Source organism: Trichoplusia ni, chromosome 8 (genome assembly GCF_003590095.1).
Source record: "Trichoplusia ni isolate ovarian cell line Hi5 chromosome 8, tn1, whole genome shotgun sequence".
Lineage (NCBI taxonomy): Eukaryota > Metazoa > Arthropoda > Insecta > Lepidoptera > Noctuidae > Trichoplusia > Trichoplusia ni.
In genome coordinates this window covers 14015316-14042256 of record NC_039485.1, presented here as the reverse complement: position 1 = coordinate 14042256, position 26941 = coordinate 14015316, and the positions used below count along the sequence as shown (strand labels likewise).

The 26941-nt window shown below is 35.1% G+C and overlaps 4 protein-coding genes and 1 non-coding gene across 7 annotated transcripts in view; 2 read left to right on the top strand and 3 right to left on the bottom strand.

The window, feature by feature from the left end:
* Window positions 1–16625, bottom strand: part of LOC113496374 (RING-box protein 2) — a 29428-nt gene extending 12803 nt beyond the window's left edge. The window contains exon 1 of the mRNA XM_026875563.1: window positions 16370–16625. Within this exon, the coding sequence (XP_026731364.1) occupies window positions 16370–16523 (154 nt within the window). The 5' untranslated portion in view covers window positions 16524–16625. The remainder of the gene's footprint in view (window positions 1–16369) is intronic.
* On the top strand, window positions 491–6655 carry LOC113496372 (facilitated trehalose transporter Tret1-like). Of its 2 annotated transcripts, none has more exons than XM_026875559.1 (4): window positions 491–988; window positions 3747–4205; window positions 5043–5156; window positions 5316–6655. In XM_026875559.1, exons 1-4 carry the CDS (start codon window positions 914–916, stop codon window positions 6570–6572), a joined length of 1905 nt encoding a protein of 634 aa, XP_026731360.1. In that variant the 5' UTR covers window positions 491–913; the 3' UTR covers window positions 6573–6655. The 2 variants fall into 2 exon arrangements, with proteins under 2 accessions (XP_026731360.1, XP_026731361.1); XM_026875560.1 differs by lacking the exon at window positions 491–988 and adding an exon at window positions 2994–3180.
* On the top strand, window positions 10325–15035 carry LOC113496373 (facilitated trehalose transporter Tret1-2 homolog). 2 transcript variants are annotated; one of them, XM_026875561.1, is made up of 3 exons: window positions 10325–11146; window positions 12696–12815; window positions 12894–15035. In XM_026875561.1, the coding sequence occupies exons 1-3, from the start codon at window positions 11063–11065 to the stop codon at window positions 14166–14168; spliced, it is 1479 nt and encodes a 492-aa protein (XP_026731362.1). In that variant the 5' UTR covers window positions 10325–11062; the 3' UTR covers window positions 14169–15035. The 2 variants fall into 2 exon arrangements, with proteins under 2 accessions (XP_026731362.1, XP_026731363.1); XM_026875562.1 differs by lacking the exon at window positions 10325–11146 and adding an exon at window positions 11153–11650.
* Window positions 16626–17167: 542 nt separating the features above from the next.
* On the bottom strand, window positions 17168–24926 carry LOC113497022. The gene is made up of 13 exons (XM_026876454.1): window positions 24711–24926; window positions 21400–21643; window positions 21133–21307; window positions 20899–21053; window positions 20494–20792; window positions 20053–20312; window positions 19730–19928; window positions 19327–19596; window positions 19054–19248; window positions 18655–18810; window positions 18305–18533; window positions 17952–18145; window positions 17168–17759 (listed from the first exon to the last, which is right to left on the bottom strand). The coding sequence occupies exons 2-13, from the start codon at window positions 21633–21635 to the stop codon at window positions 17617–17619; spliced, it is 2511 nt and encodes an 836-aa protein (XP_026732255.1). The 5' UTR covers window positions 21636–21643; window positions 24711–24926; the 3' UTR covers window positions 17168–17616.
* A 288-nt stretch (window positions 24927–25214) lies between these two features.
* Window positions 25215–25296, bottom strand: Trnas-gcu. Its single transcript has one exon. It is a non-coding gene; the product is annotated as a tRNA-Ser (tRNA).
* Between the last annotated feature and the right edge of the window lie 1645 nt (window positions 25297–26941).

Sequence of the window (26941 nt, the reverse complement as noted above, 5' to 3'; positions counted from 1 at the left end):
TTGTTTCACTCATATTTGATTTAAGCAACACGCTTACTTTTTCTACATACCTATATACTCACGTAGGTTTAAATTATGCATTAGGCAAATATTTTTATATGATATACAGCCTTAATAGAATGTATGACCTTGGCCATTTCAGGATTTAACAAAACCCTTCCTCGTAACAAAGAAGGATCATGAACTAGCATTAATAATATTTTCAATTTTAAGTTTTCTGTCACCGTGGCATTTGTTTTAGGATTAACATAGGCAGTGTGTACTTTTGAAACCTGGCTATTCAAATTCTAACTAACTATACAAATATTCAAAGTAATTCAGCTTCAAACAGCCGATGTTGTGCTTGTGTGCGTGTGGTGTACACAGAGCGCACACCACCAACGTCCACGCCCACATGCTCAAGCACACACCGACGGCGGCGCGGGTGCCGGGGGGAGGGAGCGCCCGCACTGCCAACCTTCCTCTATAAAACACTGCGCTGCCATCTGCAAGTTTCAATAGATAACTCGATTGCTGAAGAATTCGGTACGCGTTGCCAACATTTTAACTCTTCCAGAATAACAGAAATTTAAAGTTGTGCACCCTTGAGGAATAGATGCGCGGGAATTATAAAAACTGTTGAATGAATTTAGTGAACTGTAAACAAAACAAATTTAAATAACTCGTCGGTGGTAAAATTGTGTCAAATAGCAGCTGTGTGCCTTAGCGTTCAAATGTTACTTCGGTCCGAGCTGCCGGAGACTTCTTCGTGTTCTGACTGAGTGATGTGGACTAGTTGACACTAGCAATCTGAACCTGGAGTTTAAAGAACAAACTCAATATACTGTTAAACAAAGTGAAATTTTCCATAAACACTATCATTTTGACGTTCCTTGACAAGTTTTAAAGTTAAGTCTTGAGTGAAGCCAGCAAGATGAGCTTCAATAAGAACAACCCCAATGCCGTGGGGAAGATCATGGAGTACCTGAAGCAGCTCTCTACCGAAATGGTAAGTTTACGATACTATCCATCATTTCCTTGTTGAATATTAATAAACCAGGTCACTCAAATTCTAATATAACTTTTCTTTTTACCATTTCACGACTAAAAAAAAACGAACCCAAAGAAACTAAGCGAAAAAAGTGATTTAAGAGATTATGCTTAAGGTGGTTTTATATTAATTGAGCAAGTTCCTTAGAAAGCTCTGGAAAAGGCGAATGGCTTACCACAGCCGCTGGCCACGAACGCCGACGAGCTACCGGCTGTTGCCTGGCAACTAACGCAAACACCAAACACACGTTCACAATGGAAACATGTATTTAAAACTATTTCAACTGCGAATTAATTCACAAAAAAGTTTTCTTGCAAGTAATAAAATAGCGTTATAGTCGCACGTCAAAATTGCACGCAGGTTTGCCGGCGGCATTCAGGGCCGCATTGAATCAAGACTTAGCAAGGCCAGTCGAGATCAACGGCAGATGTCGCCCATGGCAAAATTTTATGCAAAATTTGTACAAAACATTTTTTGTTATTGTATTTATGTAGAGTTATGCATAATTTATTGTTTATTTGCATACAAAGAGCACAATAAATTGCAATGAAACTTTGCATCCTTTTCTTCCGCAAATCTTTTCTTTTATTTATTGTTGATTACATTTTTATTTATAAGCGGATAGCGGTTTTACTTTAAGGTCAAGACATTTTTGTATCGCGACAAATATCTTCTTTAATAACAGGTGTCTGTTACGACATAATAATTGTTACATGCTTGCAAGAGATAATACTTTATTTCTTACTTTGAACAACGCCCACTAGCGACACCAACCTGTATGCTATGAATCTCATAAACTTTCGTATCAAACAAGTGATTACTGGCTTCGCATACATTTCAACAGATGGCGCTGAACCATGTAATGAGTGCCTAAATGACAAAGTATTATACAATTATATGTATTAGCTTTTATTTGTTGGTTCTTACAGCAAACATCTTAACTTAATTTTTGTCTTTATAATTCTCACTATTCTGGCTATGACGTAAAAAAGTAGAGCTCCGGCCGCTCTCGAACTTGGAAAATTTAGTTACCCCCGTGTTTTATATTTTAAAATTCTGTTTTTACATCTAAAAGTACTACACATTGTAATCCTAAAAACAGAAATAGAATCGACCTTCATTACTCTTAACTAAACTTAGATGATTAGATTATTAGATCTTAATGGTAACACGTGACCATTTTCATGATCCGTGACTTCAGTGTCAACAGCGTCAATACACCGCGTGTAAATTCTGATACTATAAAATAAATACGTTTAAATTATAATATGAAAAAGACTCATGAGATAAAAAAAAAACTTCAACTCGAATTTATTTGAAGAATCAGAAATGACTACGTAAATTAATGTTTTAGCTTATAATTTTTATACATTTAAAATGGGTTATCATATAAATGCCTTCCTCGTGCTTAAAAGATTTGATCTTCTTCGCATATTATGTTTTCAGTAACATTTTTTTTTATTCATGAACCTCGGAACGATGTGCTCTACATTCGGCAATGCCATGCTATCTCATGGGTTACAAAAAATATTCTCTTAGACATAAGTACATAAAATACATACTAAGTAGACAGACAACGTGAGATTAACGCCTTACCACCTTCATTACATATTAGAAAAATGAGAAAGTGCAAAGGAGAGCATAATTGGAATCTATGTTATTTTAAACACAATACCCGTATAACACATTTTAAAGAAGACCTTGTTCTAATGCGCGTTCCGCTTGACCCGCTACGAATAATAACTGATTGGTATTTAGCAGAGATTAGGCAGAGTATGTCAATCATAAGTAGAATATTATTTTCGAACAAACGAGATAAAGAAGTATTATTATCATAATAATAACCAAAACGAACTGGAAGTTTACGTCATCGAGAGAAAGAAATCCAGTTGGTATTCATCTTGTCATACTTGTCATTTTAAATATAAATATGTAAATAAATAGTAGTGCAATGGAATACAAGAGTTTAAAAATTAAATGGAACAAAAACTATGATACATTTAGCCTTAAATCAGAGGTAATCAGAGCTAAAAGAACCATATCAATTTCGTATTGACCAATTTAGAAAGTCAAAACTTATATCTATAATCCAGCTATGTCCACAACAGAATGTAAACATCATACCGTCGTAAATGAACCATTGGTTACAGGTATGACATGCAAAGAAAATGTTTATACATTGTTTTATAAACATCATTATAACTAATGGACAATCGCACGATAACGTCAAGAATATCGAATGTGAGCGGTAGTGCTGTTAGTGGTCCATAGACCGAGTGACTACTTTGTATTGTATATACATACATTAAAAACTATTTTGTGAATCAAATAATAATGATTAAAACGTGGTGGCCCTGTGTAAACCGGGGTCAGGAATCCGTGTATAGATCAGGCCATGGCAGCCGCTACGTATATCTTTAGGTTATCAAAACATGCAGTGGCCATATGATAGTTGGTGGTCAATTATGAGCAATGTGTGTTTTCTTGATCTGACCTCCGACTCGCTGGGCTTACAATTCTTATCGTCGGGACTTACGCACATTAGATAGCGGATATAATAAATGGGGTATGTTTGCGGTGATTCCTCTAGTAATGTATTGTGAATTTGAGTGACCGGTACATATCGACAACTGGTGTGTTTCAAATTAAAATCTGATCCTTAGCGTGAGAGAAGAAGAAAATAAACAGTCGCCAATAATCGATTTTCTTATTTCAGGGTGGAAGCGAGCAGGGTCGCCGAGGACAAGGCGACGAGGAGAGATTGTACCGGACACGTGGGCCCAAGTACTCCCGGGTACCTTCGAAGCCAACCCTATCAGCTTCGACGACCAGTACATCTCTTGCCGAGTCCTGTGGCTCACAGGGCACACTTGTACCAAACTACGCTACAATCCCAGAAACCGTTTCTACTGAAAGTAGTAGTGAGGACGAACAAGACTCATTTGAAAATACACGGCGCCATTTCCAACAGCTTCGCCAGATCAGTCTAGGAAACGAGTTCAAATACAAGATGGAGATGGAAATTAAGAGTGCCAAGGAGGAGAATTTGCGAAATTCCATTCCTTTCGTCAAACAATTAAGTTTGGACAGTAATAAAGCGCAACCCAACTTCTCAATAAATGGAGACGCTCCCTTATACACTCCGACAACCCAACGACTCTACCTGTGGACACAAGTAAGTCCAACATTTACGCTCTTTGTTTACAACTGTTAACTTGTTTCCAAACCATTTTTAGTTAATTTAGCAACTTATATTATCACAATTAATTTACCAAGTTATATTATCCCAACTAATTTACCAAGTCATAATTTGTTTTTATTGTTGCGCTCTGACGTCCTAAATCTCTTCAGATACAGCTAAAGTATGCAGTAAACACGTGATTGATTGGGGATTTTAAATTTACAAATAGTCTTACATAGAAGTAGTACAACCGATAAGACTTGTGCTGAATTGTAGACCGAAACAAACTGTAGATGAAATTGCTTTTTATTTGTCGAGAAATTTCATTCAATTCAGTCGTTAGTTTTTCGCGGGAAACATTATACAAAGGTGCAATGCAGTAAATATGTGGTTCATTTTAAAAGCAAACAACTACTTTAAAGCTATATGTACATATAGAAAAGCTGTAAGTTTACATTTGTGTTGACTTAGGTACAAGAAAACTTTATTGTGTGTACATTCCCGGTTATGCATATAAAGTACACAGATGTGGTCAGCTTAGAGCTCTACATAAACTGAATGTAAATAACTATAAAACGTTCGTATAGGGCCACAGGGGCGAGTACTTAATAAAAGCCAAACGCCAGCAGAGCTTCATAGCTTACTGGATAAAGTTCGCGCGACTACGTGTAGAAAAAAAACGCGTAAAGCTGCTTTTTAAAATGTGTATTAAATTCAATCGTTCTAAAGCTAGGAATAATGTGTCGTCACAGGTGCAAAATTGAGAGATATAGTGTAATTTTTGTTTTCCTATTGTCTCGGTAACTAACATTGTTTTTCGTTACGTTTCAGCTCTTAGCTGCGTTTGCAGTGTCCATGGGGTCTTTAATCGTTGGGTTTTCGTCTGGATACACTTCACCTGCATTAACAACCATGAACAACGATTTGGCGATGACTAAAGAAGAGGTGAGTTACTTTTATTTTTATAACTAATAAAAACAATAAACATCATTTTTTTATATTTTGACTAAAAACATCAGGATGCGTTAAAACTTTTAAATTCAAACGTCCTTTTTATTCACAAACTCGTTTTTAAATTTTAATATCTTGTTTTTATTATTTCAGCAAACTTGGGTTGGCGGCCTCATGCCACTGGCGGCGTTAGTGGGAGGCATCGCAGGTGGACCCTTAATAGAAATCATTGGTAGACGATGGACTATCATGGGAATGGCTTTGCCCTTCTTTCTTGGCTGGATCCTGATAGCAACAGCAACAAACGTACTAATGGTTTTTGCTGGACGAGTGTTTTGCGGTGTCTGTGTGGGAATAGTTTCCTTGGCCTTCCCGGTTTACCTCGGAGAAACATTACAACCTGAAGTACGAGGTGCGCTCGGTCTGCTGCCAACTGCCTTCGGTAACACAGGAATTCTAGTGTCATTTTTCGTCGGGAGCTACCTGGACTGGTCAAAATTAGCATTCGTCGGCGCTGCTTTACCCGTACCATTCTTTTTGCTTATGCTGTTAACACCAGAAACACCTCGCTGGTTTGTAACGAAAGGACGAACTGAAGACGCGAAAAAAGCTTTGCAGTGGCTTAGAGGAAAAAATGTAAATGTTGATAAGGAAATGAAAGACCTTACACGATCTCAAGTTGAATCCGACAGAACCGGTGGAAATGCCCTTAGACAACTGTTCACAGTCAAATATATGCCAGCTGTACTAATATCTCTTGGATTGATGTTGTTCCAACAATTAAGTGGAATTAACGCTGTTATTTTCTATGCAGCATCAATTTTCAAAATGTCGGGGAGCACCGTTGATGAAAACTTATCAAGCATTATAATAGGTTTAGTGAATTTCATATCGACATTCATAGCGACTGCAATTATTGACCGTTTGGGTCGCAAAATGTTGTTGTATATTTCCTCAGTATCCATGATAACTACGTTAATATCTTTGGGAGCTTATTTCTACGTCAAGGATTCGGGTGTTGACGTTACTGCGTACGGATGGTTGCCACTTGCTTGTCTTGTTATTTATGTATTAGGTTTTTCGATTGGTTTCGGACCGATTCCTTGGTTAATGTTAGGCGAAATTTTACCATCCAAGATTCGTGGTACTGCTGCATCCTTAGCAACTGGATTCAACTGGACGTGTACTTTCATTGTAACCAAAACTTTCCACAATATTATTGATGCTATTCATATGTACGGCACTGTGTGGCTTTTCGCGGTAATATGTTTAGTAGGCTTGTTCTTCGTAATATTCTTTGTGCCAGAAACTCGGGGTAAGAGTTTAGAAGAGATAGAGCGTAAATTAACGGGAGATTCACGCAGAGTGCGTAGTATTAGCAGTAGTAAACAAGCACAAAATGGCTGTTAAAGGGAATAATGATTTCTGAATACGTAGGAATATGTAACATTCCAAATTTGTGGGAAAAGAACTGTGTTAAAAGAAAAATAATTGTAATTAGGCAAAGCATTGAATATCAGTGCGGGTTGAAGACTGATTGGGAATGTAGCCGTAAGATTTATGTTAATATGTGTAAATAGTAGTATTGATAGCCTAAAATGTCTCGAAACAGTTCCTTTAGTTATAAAATTATAGTAGCATTCCGCTTTGCGACAGTGCTCGCTATTATTTTAGTTCCTTAAATAATAATTATGTACGGGATCTGTTTAGAAAACTCACAAAAATCATGTAAATAAATTGTACATAAGAGAACATTATCATATCATGTAGTATTAAATTGTACAATTAATGACACTAACATTAAAAAATTAGTTCAAATCACTCAAACAAGTGCTTGTCATAAATTGTATTAAGTAGAACTCTAAATATTCGTAACAATGATCATGACAAATCTTATTTAAGTACTGTAGTAACCAAATAATTTTACTATTCAAATGTAATTTGATCTTGTGTACTATATATTAATATTCCGTATATTATGGAGTTAGTATTTATTGTTGTTATTTTTAATACAAAATAATTTATACTTGAAGTTTTGTTGTTTTATTTCGTTTCTGAAGTTTTATTGAAGCTTGTTTATTGGACGGTCTTCATGGTCTAGTATCTCCTTTGTTTGTGTTTATGCCCTGATTGCACGTTCATAAACATGAAGTAGTTGCTTTGATCTTTGGCCAGTCTCATTAATGCGCTACTGATAAGCGTGTTGTTGTCCTGGACGATAACACAATACCTTAATATGCAGGAAATGTATCTTGTCAATATTTAACTTTGCCGAGGTATGTTTGTATATAAACGTCTGATCCATCGCCTCTATTGTGAATATCCTTATGCAAGTAATCTAGTTATGTGCACTGTGCAGGCTTAAGAATAACTTGAAGCCTGGCAACCTCGATTCCAATAATAACAGTTCATATCTCAGTCATTTATCGTAAGAGTCGTCAGGGTTGCGCAAGTCGTCTGGAGGTTTCTGACTTCACTTTACGTATGCTTATTATTCTGATAGGATCACGGCCACAACTGGAAGGCAGACAAATTTCCAAGTCTGGTATTGGTATATTTATAAGCATTCATTATCTTACCATCGCTAGGATGTACTAAATGATAATTCAATGGATTTCTCGCTTGCACAAATTCGTTAGATGGAAAGTAGAGCTTGTATCCAAAGTAGTATTTATTTGACGTTATTGTGGAAGTTGGCAATTTATAATTATTTATTTTTCGTATTAATCATGAAACGAGTTTTGACAACTTGGCATTGTATACAAAGTTTAAGTTTTGTATTCATGAAAACGTCACAGAATACCCGATTTATAATTTAAGACTAAGAGGCAGAACAAGAGACTTTATGATTAACATCTACAACTACTAAAATATATATATCAATAAGATATTTCTGTTTCACAGGAAGCAACAAAAAATACCGCTATTGTAATTTGCAAATAAGTGACGAAAGAATTTAATTAGTTAAATGTTTTAAGGAAAGTTAGTACTCAAATTATAAGTATGGTTAGTATGGTAATTATAAACACACTAGGTACGGAATGTAGGCACTACGTGACATTTCAGATTATTTGCATCTGACACGCATATTTTCCACTAATTACAATATACATGCATGCAGCTTTCTGAATAACGTTACGCATTTTTCTATTCGGTATTACCGAATTTGCTAGAACACAACTGCTATTGCTGTCGTATTGCCATCGCAAATTTTATAATACCGATGGTAATTTTAATTGAAAGATAAAGAGATATTTGCGTGACCGCGCTCGTGGATTTGTACTTGCGGCGAGCTGTTTCGCTTTGTAACAATAAATTTATGAATTAGTATCGTAACACAGGGCTACTAAGAGCATATTTGGTAGTTTATGCATGCCCCAATAGAAAAGTATCCGACCTGCATAGTCGCTTACAATTTTATTTATTATTTAACTTGATTATTACTAAATGTCACTTAACGATCAATCGCAAAATTGGAAAAATATTTTAACGGTCAAAAGATTTGTAACAGCTGAAGATATGAGATCTCTTTTTCAGGCCTTATACATTTTAATATATTTTTATATTCATAATACTGTTTTTGACGTATATTATTATTATACAAATGTTTTGAAAGGCCTTGGTTTTTTGTTTACGTAGATCTAGTGTCGGGTCATTATTGGGTTTTATAGCTTAACAGACAGACAACAGGTGATCGTAATAGGACACATGTGAAATGATTACATCTATAAAACATGTTTGTCATAATACGTATGTAAACACAGTGAACGTAGGAATAAACCGTGCTTCAGCAACGTGATAACCATATACCTACGTTGTACTAAGCGCAGGTTTTGACTGTCGGAGGATCATGATCAATCCTGATTCTAATCAGAACCCACTTCTTGTTTTGGGAAGAGCCCTGTCTCTAACATTGGGACATTTATAGAGGCTGGTATGGGAGCCTCCAGGCAGAGTAAAAATAAGCTACCGGGGTTCAGGGGCCTACTACCACGTCTCAAGTTCAAATTGTGGGTGTGAAAGGGAGAGGGCGTTCTACGCCATGTACCTATTGCGCTATCACGTTGCCACAACTAATAATAATATCACTTCAAGACTTAGTGCATTACAAAAACTCCAATAAAGCGAGAAGCTAAAGAAGGCTGGATCAAAGCTTCTATTTATTTTGGGGCTTTATTTAGGCTCGTTAAACAAGATGCAATATAAAACAAAACATATTATTGATATGAAAATAAATATTGTGTATCTATAGAAGAATAACATTAGCGCGCCTGCAAAACTTATAAAGGCAAGAATGTAAGTACACTAGTTGCTAAGTATATTATTGATACTATAGTTTCCGTAACTCCATAATAATTAACTATACTATGTATTTCCAATAACTTTTTCATCATAGCTATAAAAAATGTAACTCGCGAGTAATAATGACAAAGTTAATTTCATTTACGGTATTTATTGATGTTCCCCTTATTATAATGTTTCCCTTATTATAGGAAACATTTGATCATTAGTTCAAAACAAATTATCTCACAATTCAATCTTTAGAGCAAAATAAACGTAGAGAAAATGATAATTTTTCCTTTCTGATAATAACTAGATCTAAAAATATTAGGTTTTACATCGATATTTATGACAAGTCTATTTAGACATCTAAGTACTATAGTACTGCTAATGAAATTGTTTGCACGACCACATATACGATAGTTTAGCTCAGAGTGCCAAATTCAGAATACAATATGACTTTATCAAGGCATTTGACTTTAAAAAATATAGGGAATTTAAATATTTTTGAGACAAAATATAATATTGCATTTGCAATTTTTGATTTTGATTAATGGTCTTTGGTCTTTTTTTCAAGGAGGCTCGTGGCTAAGCTGTAACCGCAGAAGTGAAACGATCACAGGTTAAGCTATGCTTGACGCGGTTGGTCCGTAGATGGGTGACCATCTTTGTCATAAGGAGGTCCTCCGTGTTTCGGAAGGCACGTTAAATTGTGGGTCTCGGCTGTTATTCTTACATCTTTGACAGTCGTTACAGGTAGTCAGAAGCTTGAAATGTCTGACTACCAGTCTAACCAAGGGGTATCGTGTCGTCCAGGTAACTGGGTTAAGGAGGCAGTCGCTCCTTGTAAAACACTGGTACTTAGCTGAAACCGGTTATACTGGTAGCCGACCCGAACATAGTTGGGAAAAGGCTAGGCCAATGATGATGATCTTTTTTTCAAGGACATTAAGGAATGTAGAGTAAGAAGTATGTAGCCCTGTCGTCAAAAAAATGGTTTGAGCTCTAAAAAAAATACGTAAATAAAACTAACGATCATCTACGAAAGTACCCAAAAATGTATTTCGACTTTGGCTACATTTAAGGATGTGTCACTTCCAACTACAATATGGTTAGTTAGCAAATGCATTATGCCTTATAAAAAGTGAGTTAGTATAATTATGTAAAAATTAAAGTACTATTCAAAGTAATAAGAAAACACAAGGCATTATTTATGGTTTTTTATTACTTTACAGCATAGCGAATTCCTTGCACAGAACACAAGAGCATTCCGTAAAACTATAGCGATACCCTCTAATATAAATATTTACGTTACTCTTGTAAAGCCTACAGGTAATAGTGAATTTCAGGTATTTATTGACCTTTATTGAAGTTAAATGTAAGAAAAAACGCTTTTATGACGCATAATAGGTTTGAAGACTTTGTTTTGAAACGCACAGCCTCGGAAGCCAATCAGTTTTGTCAATCAATTTGTGTCCATATAAATCGCAGCGAGTGTAGCGAATATTCACTTCTTCAGTAACTTAAGTCGTGTACACATACTAACAGTGGCGTTGTGATTTCATAATTTTATGAGTGGAGTGATTTTTGTATGAACAGCTTACAACACAAACATCACCATGAAGATTTTGATGAGAGCAGATACTCATTACAGCATACAATACACCGGCGAATATCAAAAAGCTAACTTCACTTTTTCACAGGTACGGATAGAATTTCGACCACTATTCGATAACAAACTTTTTACAATTTAAGAAACACTAATTACTAATAAGGTTTTATTTAATTCCAGCAAAACTTTTTAAAGCAATTTTACGAATGTTTATTTTGACGGAAAACAGAATGAAAGGAAATGTGGTTAAACAATTTAGTTCTCAATATTGTGTACAATTTTTTAAAGCGCGAATAAGTATTAAGCTTATGAATAATGGACTACAAATATTTTTTCAACAACTAGATGTTTTAATCATTCCTTGTGTGTCAGTTCTTAATTTCGTCTACTAACGCGAGGCTACCAATTGTGCCTAGTTAATTAATTTGTTGCTACTTGTAATATACACCGAATCATTTTAGTCCAAAGTTGTTTTAAGAAATATGGTAATAGGTATCATAAAATACCTAGGAAATAATAGTGATAACACCAGGTCAGTCTGGAAATGCCTGGGTGCCAGAAATGTCTCAAATTTTGTAAAAATAACTGGCGTCAAGTAAGCATAACAAAAATTTATTCCTAACATGTTCATATTTTTTCTCTCGAATGGGTCATGCATTATAAATTAATACGGTACATTATGTTATCAACGTGGTAAAATTTTACTATAATAACAAATGTAATCACCGGAGTGTGAACCTACCCATGACTAAAACTTGAGGACAAGTACATTATATTACGCGTCGTCAGTTCGACTTACAATTGTATGAAATATACCAAGACTAAAATTGCACTCATAAACTATTTGCAAATTACATTATAATATAACTGGCAGCAACTAAACCTAGACCCCCAAAAATAAACTTTTTTAACTAATTAATTATAAGCTCATTTAGCTCTACAGTTTTGCATACAATACTATTAGATCATACTCCACGCTTATTTCTTCTTAGGTACAGCGAATAAATGCTTAAACTGAGTCAGTATATACGAAAGAATATTTTTTTTAACACATATAGAATGTATTTACAAAAGATATTTTCGCTAATTTATTGAGGTGAGACCAACTGAACATAAATTATTTCGATGTATGTATACCTACCTATAAATAATACGCATCTAAAGTTCTAATTTTTAAATGTTAACTAGTTTTAAAAACATAACCATGTAGAGACGCTTTGCAAAATTCAATGTTATTTGCACAAAACACTAAATAATATGCGAACGAATATGAAACTATGTGTCGACGTGTAAGTGGACCCAATCAGAGTCAATGATTGCTCAAATTAATAGAAGGCGGTTAGCGTCGCATCGCACACGCCCCTCTGCAAATATCGCCGTACCACTTACGTTAATAAAACTGAAATAATGCGAAGCCGTAACTGTTTACATCATTCCTTCATGACTATCATGATATTGTTATCCACGATAAATATGTCTGAAATTAGACGCTTTATTCCCTAATAGGGAAGTCTTTGCCCTGATCTAATATCCAATCACCACCTTTGCTTTACAGAATGCAAAATACATGAATATAATTTATATTAGAGTTATTTTATCGCATATAAACTTTTTATATTTATTAAACACATGTATTTCAGATCCTTGCGGCTTTAGCAGTTTCAATGGGTTCTATGATCATCGGTTTCTCTTCCGCATATACTTCTCCTGCCCTCGTTACTATGATGAACAGTACGGAAATATCGGTCACACAAGAGCAGGTGATTCTCATGTCTATTTTTATTAAAATGTAACAATTGTCCCTGTTACTAATTAACATATTTCATTAATTCCTACAGGGCAGCTGGGTTGGCAGCCTTATGCCTTTGGCAGCTCTCGTCGGCGGTGTAATAGGTGGCCCATTAGTAGATTACATAGGCAGACGCAGAACTATCTTATTCCTAGCTCCGCCATTCTTTCTGGGTTGGATGCTAATAGCAACCGCAAAAGTAATACATTTAGTATTTACCGGACGCGCAATTTGCGGTTTATGTGTCGGAGTTGGATCACTAGCCTTTCCCGTATATCTCGGTGAAACAATACAACCAGAAGTTCGTGGTACCCTGGGCCTATTTCCTACAGCAATCGGAAATATTGGTATAGTAGTTTGCTATACGGCTGGAAAATACCTTAATTGGTATCAGCTGGCTTACTTAGGAGCATGTTTACCTATCCCATTTTTTATTTTAATGCTACTGATCCCAGAAACGCCCCGCTGGTACATATCTCGTAGACGTCACGATGAAGCCCGCAAAGCGCTACGATGGCTTCGAGGCAAAAATGCCAACATCGAGAATGAAATGCGCGATATAGCTATGATCGACGAACAATCAGGACAAGACAGCATTACACTCAAAGAATTGTTTAGCATGACTTATATGAGGTCCATACTAATTTGTTTAGGATTGATGACTTTTCAACAATTGTCCGGTATAAACGCTGTTATATTTTACACAGTAAATATATTTCAAATGTCAGGTAGTTCGGTAGATGAACATTTAGCCACCATTATTGTTGGGATAGTTAATTTTATTTCTACGTTTATTGCTACAGCACTTATTGATCGAGCAGGCCGGAAGGTGTTACTTTACATATCGTCTGTGACTATGACTATAACGCTAGGAGTGCTCGGAGCCTTTTTTTACGTGCAAACTGATATGGACATGGATGTCTCAACATTGGGTTGGATACCATTGACATGCATTATGATTTATCTATTGGGCTTCTCCCTAGCATTCGGACCTATTCCATGGCTAATGATGGGTGAAATATTACCAGCAAGAATAAGGGGTAGTGCCGCTTCACTTTGCACAGCATTTAATTGGCTGTGTACATTTACCGTAACAAAAACATTTTACAATATTCTTGTAGCTATTGGTCCGGCTGGTACGTTCTGGTTATTTGGTTCCATTTGTTTTATTGGATTGTTCTTCGTGATACTGTGTGTGCCCGAAACAAGTGGTAGAAGTCTCGCACAGATAGAACGGGTACTATCTGGTCTTGAGGTCCAGGGCTCCAAAAGTCGCGTACCGAGTGCAATCGCGAATATGAAACCATTACCAAGTGGCTGTTAAATATTGGCAAGACTAAACTTAGGTTGTGAAATGTTTAATTATGGAAAATTGATCTTTAATACCTTTGTATTTTATATGTAGAATAAATTAGTGTTTGTCTTAAAAAAAACATCTTAGATCATAATTTTAACAAACAAAAATGACTCAAACTCAATTAAATCCGAAGCTATTGTAAAACTTCATAAATTAATAATGTAAAAATATTTTTATTAATGTGTTGTTCTTATAATATTTTAATCATATAAAGAAGAAGTTGGTTATCTGTGGCGAGTGAGTAGGAGTGACTGCCAGTCTTCAAACTTAGCTTAATTAAAAATGGCTGAAAGTTTCTTAATGCAACGCCAAAACATAGACATGAAGAATCTCCAAGTATGAAGTTACAATAATGGTTGCTTCACCTGTTGTCCCAAATTTGTAAAAAAAGTATTACTACAATATCAATTTGTCAATTTTCCTGGATACTATGAGTGGTCACAATATCATCTAATGCCAAAAACTTTAATTGAGGCAAACCCACGTCAGACATCCAAAAATTAAAAAAAAAAAACTTATTATTTAAGTTTTAAAATTATTTTAATATTTTTGGCTGTTGCCATGTTATCTGGTAGCAGCTAAAGTAACAACATTAAAATTCACATTAAGTCAGCGTTCCTTACATGCGCTGGATTTAAGTGATGATAAACTTTCAGCTATTATAAAAGTAATAAGTTTAGAATAATTAATTTATTTGTTAAAGATATAAGTGATTATCAAACGCTGTAATTTAAGTATTAGGTAATTATGTTTATAACTAGATAAGAAGAAAAGGGAGCAGTTTATCCATTTGATGTTTCTTTTTAATTTAGTAAAATATAATGTTTATGAAAATTGTGTTTTATTTCAATGACACATTTTGAGTTCCTATATAATCTTAGTCTGTGTCAGAGCTGTATTGATATTATTTTTATAGTATCAGCATTAGCAAGACATGGTTATTTAATGTTGGTAATATGGTGATAACATATGAAATTAAATGTTTCAGTAGTAATCAGGCGCTTTAAAAACCATGTGTCTATTCAAGTACCAAGTGGCTTTACTAGCTTAGACTGTGCATAGTGGGTTTACTGGTGCTAAAAGCTTAGAATATAAAAAAATGATAAATGATTGCTTAGAGAATTGAATAGAGGAGAATCAAGTAGAATCATTTATTCAAAAGAAATATTACAATATACCACTTACTTAGCTTCATCATGCAAATTAGAAACAAGGTTGTGAAATAAATATCAAGAAATGTACTTCAGTGACATAAAAGTATTCATAAATAATGATATAAAATTTAAGAAATACTTAAAGACAATAGCAGTACAAAATGCCTGTTTGCCTAAAAAATTCAAATAAAAATATAGATATTGTACTAGAAAGTCTATACTTAATAGCAAATTAATCACTAAACCACTTATATTATAGATTTATAGTATGAGCAGTCTTTGTTTCTCAATAGAGAGCAATAGCCGCACCAAAATATGCACTCAAGCATTCAGCTACATTGGTTATAACAAATATTTTACATTTCTGCTGCTAGCCAGAACTCATTGGATACTAAAAGTATCTTAGGAAATGCCTACTGTGTAAGTTTGAGGCTTTTCTCAAGTAATCCACAAGTTACATTGAATAAGCATCATATTTCCTTTTGCATTTCAAAAATACTTTATAATCATTACAAAATCTTGATGCTTATGCGCCTGAAAAGCCACACTGAACTAATAAAAAGGTAAGGAAACAGTTGTTGTATGAAATACATACATTGAGTTATCTTTGTAATTAAACACACTTGCAGTATTGAACACTAACATGAAATATTATTTTTACCTATATTTTTTTATGTCAAAGAAGGCTCAAAGTCAAGGCTTTAGCTATAGTTTGAGCAATATATTTTGTCATTGACAAAAATACCTAAGTACTATTCTGAGTACTATGATGTATAGTTTGACACTATGATACTTAGTAGGTAAATCCGGCTTAAGAATCTACTAAAAAGAGATTGGTCTCTTGTATAATCTAGCACTTATTTATATTAAGCAACAGTACAAACGAGTTTGTGTAGATACAAGTAGTTGTATCTAAATAGTTTAAGCAAATTAATAAAAAAAAACCCAGTCGCGTACCTTTTAAGACAGACTAGATAATTTACATATACTATGAAACAACTTTTTTCGACTTACCCATAACTTGAACGCGGCAAATAGCACAGGTATCACACTCGACATCCCAACTCCACATGGCTACAGCATTCCACTTTTTCAAAGTAAACATTTTATCTGGTTTCTGGCCGTCATTATCTCCGCGATCCAAACCATCATAATCTTCTCCAGACATCTTAATTAATAAATCGAACGGTTCACGAATTTAACTTTACTTTGTTTATTTACTTATTATAGAAAGACAAGTGTCAACACAACACACCTAAACTGTCACTGAAGTTTGTTTCGCGAAGACCGATTCGATTCAAACTTTGCAACCAAACATATTTTATATGTTTATTTAATTATTTTTACTTCTGTTACTAAGGCATTGTGTTCACTTCGATATTGGCAAAAAATCAGTACCTATTATAATGCTTTTTTTCTGAAAGTTTTTATTTTACTGTTTTACTTGTAACTAAATTTGCACACGCTTCATGTAATGTCAATAAATCGTGGACAACGTTGCCTGATACCAAAATCATGCGTGTTCACGTCTACAAAAAATGGCGAAATTACCAAAAGCTGATTGCGTTGCATTTATCGTTAACATTTATTTGTGATGTTAAAATATTTTTTGCACCTTCAAGGAAGCTATGAGAGTTAGCTTTATTCCAGCCGTTAGAGCATTGTTGTATGTACTTATATCAAATATATATGCGTAAAATATTTTAATATTCTGATTAAACACGTATCTACTTATTTATTTAACATCTGTTATAAAAATAAAACGCAAAGAGTAATATTAGGTATTTATTGTAAATAAAAAATGAAACATTATTTTGGTACTGGCATAGCTTAATCATCTAAAATCCTATTCATACCTAAGTTTACAAAATGCTTAATACATTATTAAATTTATGTTTAATAAAACACATGTTAGTTACGATATTTATCTCCTAGGAATTAGCAGAAAATTGATAACAACTAGTAACTTAGGCTGTTAACATGAAGATTATTGATAAATGTAGTAGACACCTATATTTTTTCCACTCTCATTACCCTGTCTTTTCTAGAAATAAATAAATACGCTGACAAAATAATAGGATTAATCCATCGTTCTGCCGTTATGTCACGTAATAATTATGATACTGGTGGCATATTATTAAGCTTGAATTTCGAGCATTAACAGAAAAAAAATGGTAATTAATTATCCCTGTAACTGTTATACTCTAAACTGCTAATACTAAAAATAATCGGTAGGTTTAAATTACAAATGCACCTAGTTTCTACCAAGACCCATTTAATGTGAAGTATAAAGAGGCCAAAATAAAGATGAAGCTGGCTGTGACACTGCCGGCACCACTCCAGCACCCTAAGTCTTCTATTTGCACTTGGTACCTGATGTTATACGGGAATCTGCAACTTATGTCTGTAAAAACAAAATAAGTTTATTAGCAAAAATTATTATGTAGTCCAAATAAGCAATCTTTTTTTTAAATCTAGTACCTATTCATTGAATGGAGGATTAACTACTAAAGATCCAATGTTAGGAATTCAGGTTTCCTCCATTTGTCAGCGGTTTCTTATAACTAGTCAGTAACATAGTAGAGATTAGTTGTACCTGTACACACGGCGCTGGCGAAGCTTCCAGGTGTGAGTTCGGCATTAGATTGAATAGACAAATACAATGGCGGGCATGATCCGATCATGGAGTAATCAGCGCAGGCGTCCACCAAGGTAATTTCCACATTACCAGAAGCACCTAACGTTTGGCATGACGTCGCTGAAGCATCTGGATTGCTTGTAGTGTTAGTCCTGGAAACAAAAATATAACTGACTAAGGATAGCTAAAAAGAAGTAAAGAGGTTTCTAATAAAAAATGGACATTAACGAGAAGTTCCAAAGTAATGGATAAGTAAGTAAAATCAATAGTTAAAACAGGGGATTATTTACCTAAACTGATATTTAAAGTACCTGGGCTGAGGATTGGTGCGTGACGAACAGATTATTAGACTGCCGGAACCGGCTCCAACTCGAGATATCCTGATTTTTCGGTTAACATTGTCGCTTACGTAGAAGTAGTTAGCACTGAGAGCGTAGAAGTTGATATATCCGGGCTCAACAGCGTCTATGAATTGCCTAGTGCCAGAGGTACCCTCAGCAAACGCTGATCCACAAATGGGGTTCACGATCCTTCTTCCAACTAAAACACACGCCATTAATCAGTGTTTGCATTTTTTACTCATCAGTTTGTCTGTTTTGGCATTAAAATAAAATAAATTATATTCGTGGACACGCTTATTTAAATTTTGAGATAAACTTACCGCTTTGGATTCGTTGCAATACTGGTTGCATAGCTGTCGCGACATTAGTTCCAGCTTGATTCAGATTGATAGTAAATATATCGTTGTACATATCACGCACTAAGCTCCATAAATTGTCATACTGATTGGTTGCGCTCGCGAACAGAAGTCTTAAGTCTGAAATAAAGACATTATTAGTTTCACATCGTTTCGACAAATTAATTAAAAAGAAAGTGAATATGGTTACTTTCTGAATCCCATTCTATTATAGTGATACATGATAAATTATTTTGAATAGTAGTAAGTGCAGATCAGGATCATGGGTTTGATTGATTTATGGATTGTCTTTCCGAATCGGAATTATTTTGATTCTGTTATTACCTCGTGTTTGAAGTAAGGTGGAGAAATGGTTGAACGTACCTGGGACTGTGTCGTTTAGCAGTCGAGCGTGTTCTTGGATTGCCACATTGTTTTGTAAATTGCCTGAATTAATCAGATACAGTAAAACAGTAGAGTTACCACCTACATAGCCAGCCAAGCTTTCGTTTCTGAGCTGATCTTGCATCCTCAGCCTAATATTGTTCAAACTTGTCTCCAGATTTACCCCGTTCAATACTGATGAAGGAAAGGTGGGTTAGGTCAATTAATGTTCTCTTATTTAACCAATCTTAAATAGGTTTGTAAAACACTTACTTTGCTGGTGTTTGCTAAGAGTATATTCAGCATAAAAATCAGCAGGAGAGTGAGTTGTATTGATAACGACGCTTCCATCAAAAGCGCTTAGTAAAGTGATACTGGATCCAAACTTTCCAATTTCGATTGTGTCTATCAAATACGAGATGGCTGGGAACACAGCTGTGTACGGCCAGGATGCGTCAAGAGCTATGTATAAGTTCGTGTTCAGACGGAAATCGTTACTTTGTGTAACTGTTGTGGCGCAGTTCATGTCATTCATATTGTTTGCTGTAAAAAGGTCATACTCATTACATTATAATAAATCACGGTACTTCAAGCTAGGAACTATTTTAGATTATGTACTAATATGTAATGTTTCCGACAAGTGTCGTGTCGAAACAAGCAATGAAATGATACTCACTGGTGTAAGTCATCAAATTGGTGACAGCGCTAGTAACCAATTGTTCCATGCCATCGACAATAGTTCCACGCAGGGGCATGTTTGTGTCCAAAGCTGCTGTAAAGGCCAATGTCTCACTGATAAGGTTTTCACTAGTTGCGAACTGTGGCAATAATTGGCGACGGTTGCAGGCTCGTAAGTTGGGATCAAAAGCTCCGTTCTGTAATAATACAAAACAACAATTTTACTTACACGTATATAAAAGCATTCGATGAGCATATAGCAAGAATTGAATTCTTTCATCATGATTTTCGAAACATGTTCTAAATAACGGATGGACTTACCCTGGGAGAGTAATACATGTCTAACAGTTGAGACACCTTCATGGAACTGAAGGCTCCCAAGAGTGACGTCATGGATCTGCCTAGGACGAAGCCGTCGATGTCTCCGCGGATCTCAGGGTCAGTCATCTCGACGTTGACGCGGTTCTGTAACATGAAGTGTCTGGTGGCCTGCGTGCTGTTCCAGTTGCCGGCAGTCCCGATGGATATGGAGGTGCTGCCCCTCTCCGTTCCCTGGATGAGAACAGCTTCGGCCAAGTCACCTGTAAATATTAATTGTTATTTGTTAGAGAAAAGTAGTTCATCGAGTCATTTTGAACCCAAAAAATAATTGATGTTCGCTAGAGCCACTTTTAAAATGACAAATCAATACGGAAAGAATTTGATAGATAACAAAAGAAAACGATAAAATAACAAGACTACGAAAATAACTTTTTATCATACCTGATAAAGTAGCTGGGAAAAGGGAATTGACGGTTTGTTGAACACTTCGATAATTGAGGGTAGAGTCCCGAACCAGCTCATATATATTCACTTGCTGTGGTTGTGCTCCCGCTGCGATTCCGGCTATAAGGTTGCCGGCAGACACCGCACCCCATGGAGTGTTCACTACACCATCCAGTAAAGGACAGGTGCTCTCAACGACCTGACGCTCCGATAAAGATCCACCAAAGTTACTAAACTCAACGTCGTTGTTGGGATCGAAATGCCTCATATGACCGTTCCTTCTGTTAGCAGATTTCCTGTAATACATTTTAGGATTAACATTATTTTTTGATAAGTTCGTTAAACTTGGATTAATAAATTGTCTTCATAACCACCAGAAAATATTCCATATTTTGAACTTACAGTGCAGATGGTTTCATTATCTCTACATCCTCGCTTATGGATCGAGCAGAACGAGCAGTTCTAAGGGATCTGTATTGAGATAACTGGTTGCATTGGGTTTCATCTCCACGTACTCTTGCGTCGACAGTAGTAGACAGCATATGGTGTAAGGTGCACTAAAATGAACAGTGATTACATAATTTTACAGTAAATCAATCAAGTTTCGTATGGCAGCCAATAGGAAATATTATATACCTTCAAAACAGAGGAGACTGTGTCGTTACCCAGCACTTGCAAGTTGTTTGGAATGAGTCTCGTTAGTAGAAGTCTGTGGCGATGGAAGGAGTGGAATGTAGGAGCAAACGGCAATACATTCGATGAGCTCATCGAGTTTTCAGGCTGATGGAACTCAATACCATCTTGCCGGTACCTATGGGTAAAAAAAAAGTTAAGTGATTGCACAAAAGTAGAAATACGTGTTTAAATAACGGTGGTAAATTAACTTATTGCTTAGATACGTACGTATGAAGAAGTACCGCTGATAGCTGTCTGAGATCCATATTGACATTTGGATTGTCTTCTATTTTGCGGATGATGTCGATGAGAACTTGTATGGTGACGGGCGGCAAGTTATTTCTGTTCAGGAGATTGGGATCTCTATAGCACTCGCTAAGCTCGTCCGCTACCCTTGTCTGTGCTGTCTGCTGGGCATGGACGCTGCCGACGATGGCTACCAAAAATAATGATAACCAAAACATGGTGACGTCTGAAAAAACACATAAATGTAAATTACTTTACAAATGAAATGTTTAATTATTTATTTCTCACAATTAAAACGCTGTCTAGCTCTTACGGAAATGTACACACTATGCTTGTAGTTTAAAGACTGGTGATTTCAAAGTAATTGTCATCGATTTAGAGTGTTGCACTAACGTTAAGTCAATAAATAGTAAATAATAAACAAGTGAATATAAGACAATGCATGATGAATCAACCGGAGATTCGTACTCACCGGTAATAGATAACGTAATATCGATGTCGAGATCTATTACAAGAAGTCAAAACTGTATTTTAAAACGCGAAAGAATTGACAAGCTCTACCCGTTACAGACTTTTAGAACAAATATTCTTTGTTATGAACATTATAATTTCTGGATTGGTAAGAGTATAAATTGACTCCAAACTAAGTTGGTGAAATCGAATGAAATAATTACCGATTTGCCAGTTTTTGTTCTAGATTATTATAACTAAGATAAAAGCATCGGTGACGACGTCCTCGTGGTATTCACGATAATCTACTTTATCAGTTTCAGGGAGCGGTCGAGTAATTTAAAATCCTTATTTGATGTTGGCTCGTTAATTTCCATCCATGAATCATGCCATAGATATGTATGAATGTTTCAGTTGTTTTGTACCGGAATTACTGTTCATTACAAGGAAGTTTGGCTTCGAAAGAGTTTGGAATAGCGCCCTAATCTATGTATTATCGTAATCATAAAACCTGTGACTGTGTCACACATAATACTGAGAAATGAAATCATAAGGGATTATTAGTATTGTTTTCATTTTGATTTCTAGTTCCGGTTGCGAGGAGAACATTAATCAGTAGATATTATTTGTTGTCATGTCATATAATAATATTTTTTTTCTTATTTACATTCATTCTTACACATGTAAATGACAATTTTAAACCCCTCATAAGTATCTACTACCTACTACTTATCTACTACTGCACGAAGTCCAGATGGCAACTCAATAGACTTATTCTTACATTTTTTTTTCAATTTTAGCCGGTAAAATACTAATGGCATGTGTGAAGGTAAGTTAAACCAAAGCATGAAAGGTTATCGTTATCGGCAAATGGTATCAAAATTAGAAGGTTGCCCAATTCTAGTGTATTATGTTTGTTCGCTCTACTTTTGATAACGACACCTATTTTGTGTTGGCACTGATATACCGATTTTCATGAATCAGACGTGAATTACTTTTAAAGTGGCTTGCGTACCTACGTTAGCTCTTATCTTCTTAGTTTACATCCCTTTTAGTGACAAGACTTAAATTTCTAGAGTTACCTATGTTGCCGATACATTTACCATAAATCACCAAATATGTTCGTAACGTTTTCGTTTCGTAAGATTTAGTTCTTATAAGCTTATCATCTTATCAGAAATAGTTGGGATTTATAAAAAACAAAGCGACAACTAACAGTAAAATGTTTTGTACATTTTAAATAATATTCAATAGGCTTTATTATGTCTGTCCAAAACCGCGTAATGCTTGTTTCGTAATGCGATTAAGTTCATACTTTTCTTTTAATTATGGTAACCTTTAATCCATTTAATAAGACTTGGTAGGCAACGATGTCAGAGACGCTTTTAGATACGCCATTGACGAAAATAAAGCTATGCATCTTTAATTCAGATCTCTTTAACCCATAGTCTTCATGCTCTACGAAAAATGGTCGAACCCGCAGGATTTAACTTTTTCCTTAGAAATATCAAGCGGGTCTAAAGGGTCACTGGATGATCAATATCGCTTGGCTGAAACACGCTCTTTATTGTTTGTCCCAATCATTTAATCGTTACGTTATTGGTTTGAAGTAGGCATCGACAAACGGTTTCAGCAACCATGTAACATTTGCAACATGTTTGATTGGTAGCCCCTTATATCCCTCGACTTGGTCAAGAATGGGTCTTTATATGGTAACTGCCGTAACCCTATATACCAAGTCTCTGAAAGCACGCTGTGCAATTGATTCTTATCATTCGCTGAATGTTGACAGTCGTTAATAAGTGTAACGTCCCCTCCATATAGCATTTACTTGGAAGCCGGCATTAAAATAGCTTGAGGAAAGGCTAGGCACAAGATAAAATTCTATATAGCCCATCTCAAGGTGACATGAAATCAACATGAATAGTAATAGTACTGGGTACGGGTACCAGGTACCTAATAATGGTACTACAATAGGTGATTTTATATTACATTACAGTATTAATATATTAAGGAGCAGTACACCAACATTGTCACGTTATTAATTTAATGAACCCTTATTTCTGGGTACTAAGGTTCATTTTCATGATCCAAAGCTAATGCAATTGACACAATTAATGCAAGACACAAAGAATTTCGAGGAAAAAGAACAGAGTATTATATAGTATATCTAGTTATTTCATTTGATATCACATGATATCGGCGTTATCAAGCGTTCGTTTTTTAATGACATTATGAAACATCCATAAGGATAGCTTAGGGTAGCCTAGTAACATTGTGTCATTACTACATTATTTAGCATTAATGTTTAAAATGCTCGAGTTTTGGAAAATAACAGGATAAAACCTCTACCTTTTCTGTTAAAGCTATTAGAAATTACATTTTGTAACAAGGGCTTTGCAATTTCTCTCTTACCTCTTACAAGCACCTACTTGGTTTGGTGAACAGACAGATCAACAATATACAAGTTGAGCGAAAGCGATAATGTGGTTGAGGCTCTGTTGTATCTACTGTCTAGATTAAATGTTTATTATGGTGAGTCACTATGAGGATAACTAGGAAATTAACAAGACAAGTTAAAAAAGATACGTACTGAGATATATTGATACCAAAAAGTCTTTAATGAGCGATCCTTTGATAGATGACATGCGTTGAAAACGTTAAATCTTGTTAAATCCGGTTTGTGGGTCGCATGTTTTGTTATCAATGGATTTTGCAGCTTGACCTATTTGTTACATACCAATTAACTAAAAGACGAGATAACACTACTTCCAGGCAGGCAGGGAATACCTATTTAAATTGTAAATCGAAATCAAGCACATATCAAAAGTTTCGTCACTTACATTCGAGTGAGGTCACAGGGTTAGAAAGGACCTCAAAGGCTCTCTTCACACGATACACAGATTGTAGCTCAGTGTGTAAATATCACATGTCCAACAAAAGCTCAAACAAGAACCGCTGACACTGCCCTAAATCTAATTAATTTCACTTTTCACCAGACAATAAAATTGCTTGCACCGTACTATGAAGGCGCGCCCAACACTAGCCAACTTGTAAAATAAAGGGTACCAGGTACGTGATAAGATAATGAAAAACAGGTCTAGATAAATTCGTAACAAATGATAGCCATACGAGGCTGGTATCTATTTTCGCTAGCGATTACAGAGATAACACCTGATTATAGTCGAACCTCACGGTTATCCAATCTAAAAAAAAGGTTTTACGATTTTACTACACGACGAATTTTTAATCGAACAGGAAAGTCTAAACGAAAAGTTTTATTTTTCAATTCATGTAGAATATTAAGTGTGAATGTTCACAGAATTGTTTCCATCAGCAAAAAAAATCGACGAGGATGGGATTCGAACCCACGCGTGCAGAGCACATTGGATTAGCAGTCCAACGCCTTAACCACTCGGCCACCTCGTCACATGGCAATGAAACGAAATTTAGTGATCAGTTTCAATAACAATTTAGGAATAACGTGTAAAACAAATAATCTAATTTAAACATTATAAAGTCGGTTAAACATTACAAAGAAACCAAATACATTTCAAAATATTGTAGTTTAGGAAATTGTTTTTAGAACATTAGTATGTCACAGCGCCATCTTTTATATTTTGTTTGAACTCAACTCAAAGCGCGTCGGTCAACTTACTTTTACATGTTTATATTGTCCAAAATGCATTTTAATTTGGGTTTAAATAGGTCCGAATATGTATATATTGGTTATATGTCTCTATATGTTTGTAAAAAAAGTTTCACTATGCAAAACATCAAGAACACTGTAGCGACATCTTCCGGAATAACATAGTTAGCGAATTTATCGTGAAGGCAAGCGCTACAAAATCAACATGAAAAAACGCGTTACTAAAACGATAGATGGAGCTACGTCACTCACCCTTTGCTTTGTTAAATTATCTATTTACAAATTGTACGGTATATAAAGTAACATGTGATATAATTTATATAAATCATTAATAATATTTAATGTAATCATTAATCGGACTAATTTAAATCTCTATTGGCTGCAAAAATAACATCGCTTCTTAGGCAAGGTTATGTAAACAAATGGATTTTATTATTGTTTTTATGTACCATATTTTATTTGATCTATTAAAAACGTAACTAATGCTTAAGAAAATTATAACATTTATTGTGCAAAGAAAACGAGTAAAATGTTATCAGACGAGAATGTACAGGGATGCACGACCTCAGGGTCAACCGGAGAGGGACGCGTTGCCAGGCAACCGATCAGACACATCCTCCCTCCATTCATGAATGGCGCACGCCCAAAATAACGAATCTAATAATACGGCTTTCATAGGTTCCACTAATTTAACATTTATAAAAATACGCTGTATTATAAGCAACTTGTAGATAGGCACATGTTATTAATAGCGTTTTTAAAAATCGTCCATTTACGTACCGATTTTTTTTATATAAACCTTATTTTAAATTGATTAATTTATTATTAATAAACTAGCTGACCCAGCAAACGTTGTTTTGCCTAATAAATTATTTCTAGTTGTATGTATTTTTAATGCCATAATAAAAAAAAAACCAAAAAAACAAACAATTTCGGCCAAAAAATAAAATATATTTTTTTAGTGTGAGCAACCCTTATCTCTTAGGGATATGAAAAATAGATGTTGTTCTATTCTCAGACCTACACAATACAAAATTTCATAAAAATCGCTCGAATCGTTTCGGAGGAGTACGGTAATTAACATCGTGACACGGGAATTTTATATACATATTAAGAAGATATATTTTGATAAAAATCATAGCTAGTGAAACGGCATGACTTAGGCAGACTGGGAAGTGATATTAAAGTGGCGTTAAACCAACTAAATCCTAAAACATCTGCAATGAGCTATACATACCTATATTTTGTTAATGCCGTTTTTTGTTGTCTACAGTTAACAGTTTTAACGTTTTTTTTTATTGGACTTACAGTATGTATATTAGCCATAATAGATATTTAAAGCAATTGAAGATCATCTGATTCATGTTCTCAAAGTCACAACGGGGTTCAAAGGTTAACCTCCTTCAAAATAAAACTAAAAGCGTT

Excerpts from the sequence above, each read along its gene's own strand:
- LOC113496372 (XM_026875559.1), top strand. The coding sequence starts at position 914 with ATGAGCTTCAATAAGAACAACCCCAATGCCGTGGGGAAGATCATGGAG. Across the intron at positions 989-3,746 it reads AGCAGCTCTCTACCGAAATG|GGTGGAAGCGAGCAGGGTCG; the intron begins GTAAGTTTACGA and ends TTCTTATTTCAG. Across the intron at positions 4,206-5,042 it reads GACTCTACCTGTGGACACAA|CTCTTAGCTGCGTTTGCAGT; the intron begins GTAAGTCCAACA and ends GTTACGTTTCAG.
- LOC113496373 (XM_026875561.1), top strand. The coding sequence starts at position 11,063 with ATGAAGATTTTGATGAGAGCAGATACTCATTACAGCATACAATACACC. Across the intron at positions 11,147-12,695 it reads CTAACTTCACTTTTTCACAG|ATCCTTGCGGCTTTAGCAGT; the intron begins GTACGGATAGAA and ends CATGTATTTCAG. Across the intron at positions 12,816-12,893 it reads TATCGGTCACACAAGAGCAG|GGCAGCTGGGTTGGCAGCCT; the intron begins GTGATTCTCATG and ends TAATTCCTACAG.
- LOC113497022 (XM_026876454.1), bottom strand. The coding sequence starts at position 21,635 with ATGTTTTGGTTATCATTATTTTTGGTAGCCATCGTCGGCAGCGTCCAT. Across the intron at positions 21,308-21,399 it reads TCAGCGGTACTTCTTCATAC|GTACCGGCAAGATGGTATTG; the intron begins GTACGTATCTAA and ends TTTTACCCATAG. Across the intron at positions 18,146-18,304 it reads CGCACCAATCCTCAGCCCAG|GACTAACACTACAAGCAATC; the intron begins GTACTTTAAATA and ends TTTTGTTTCCAG.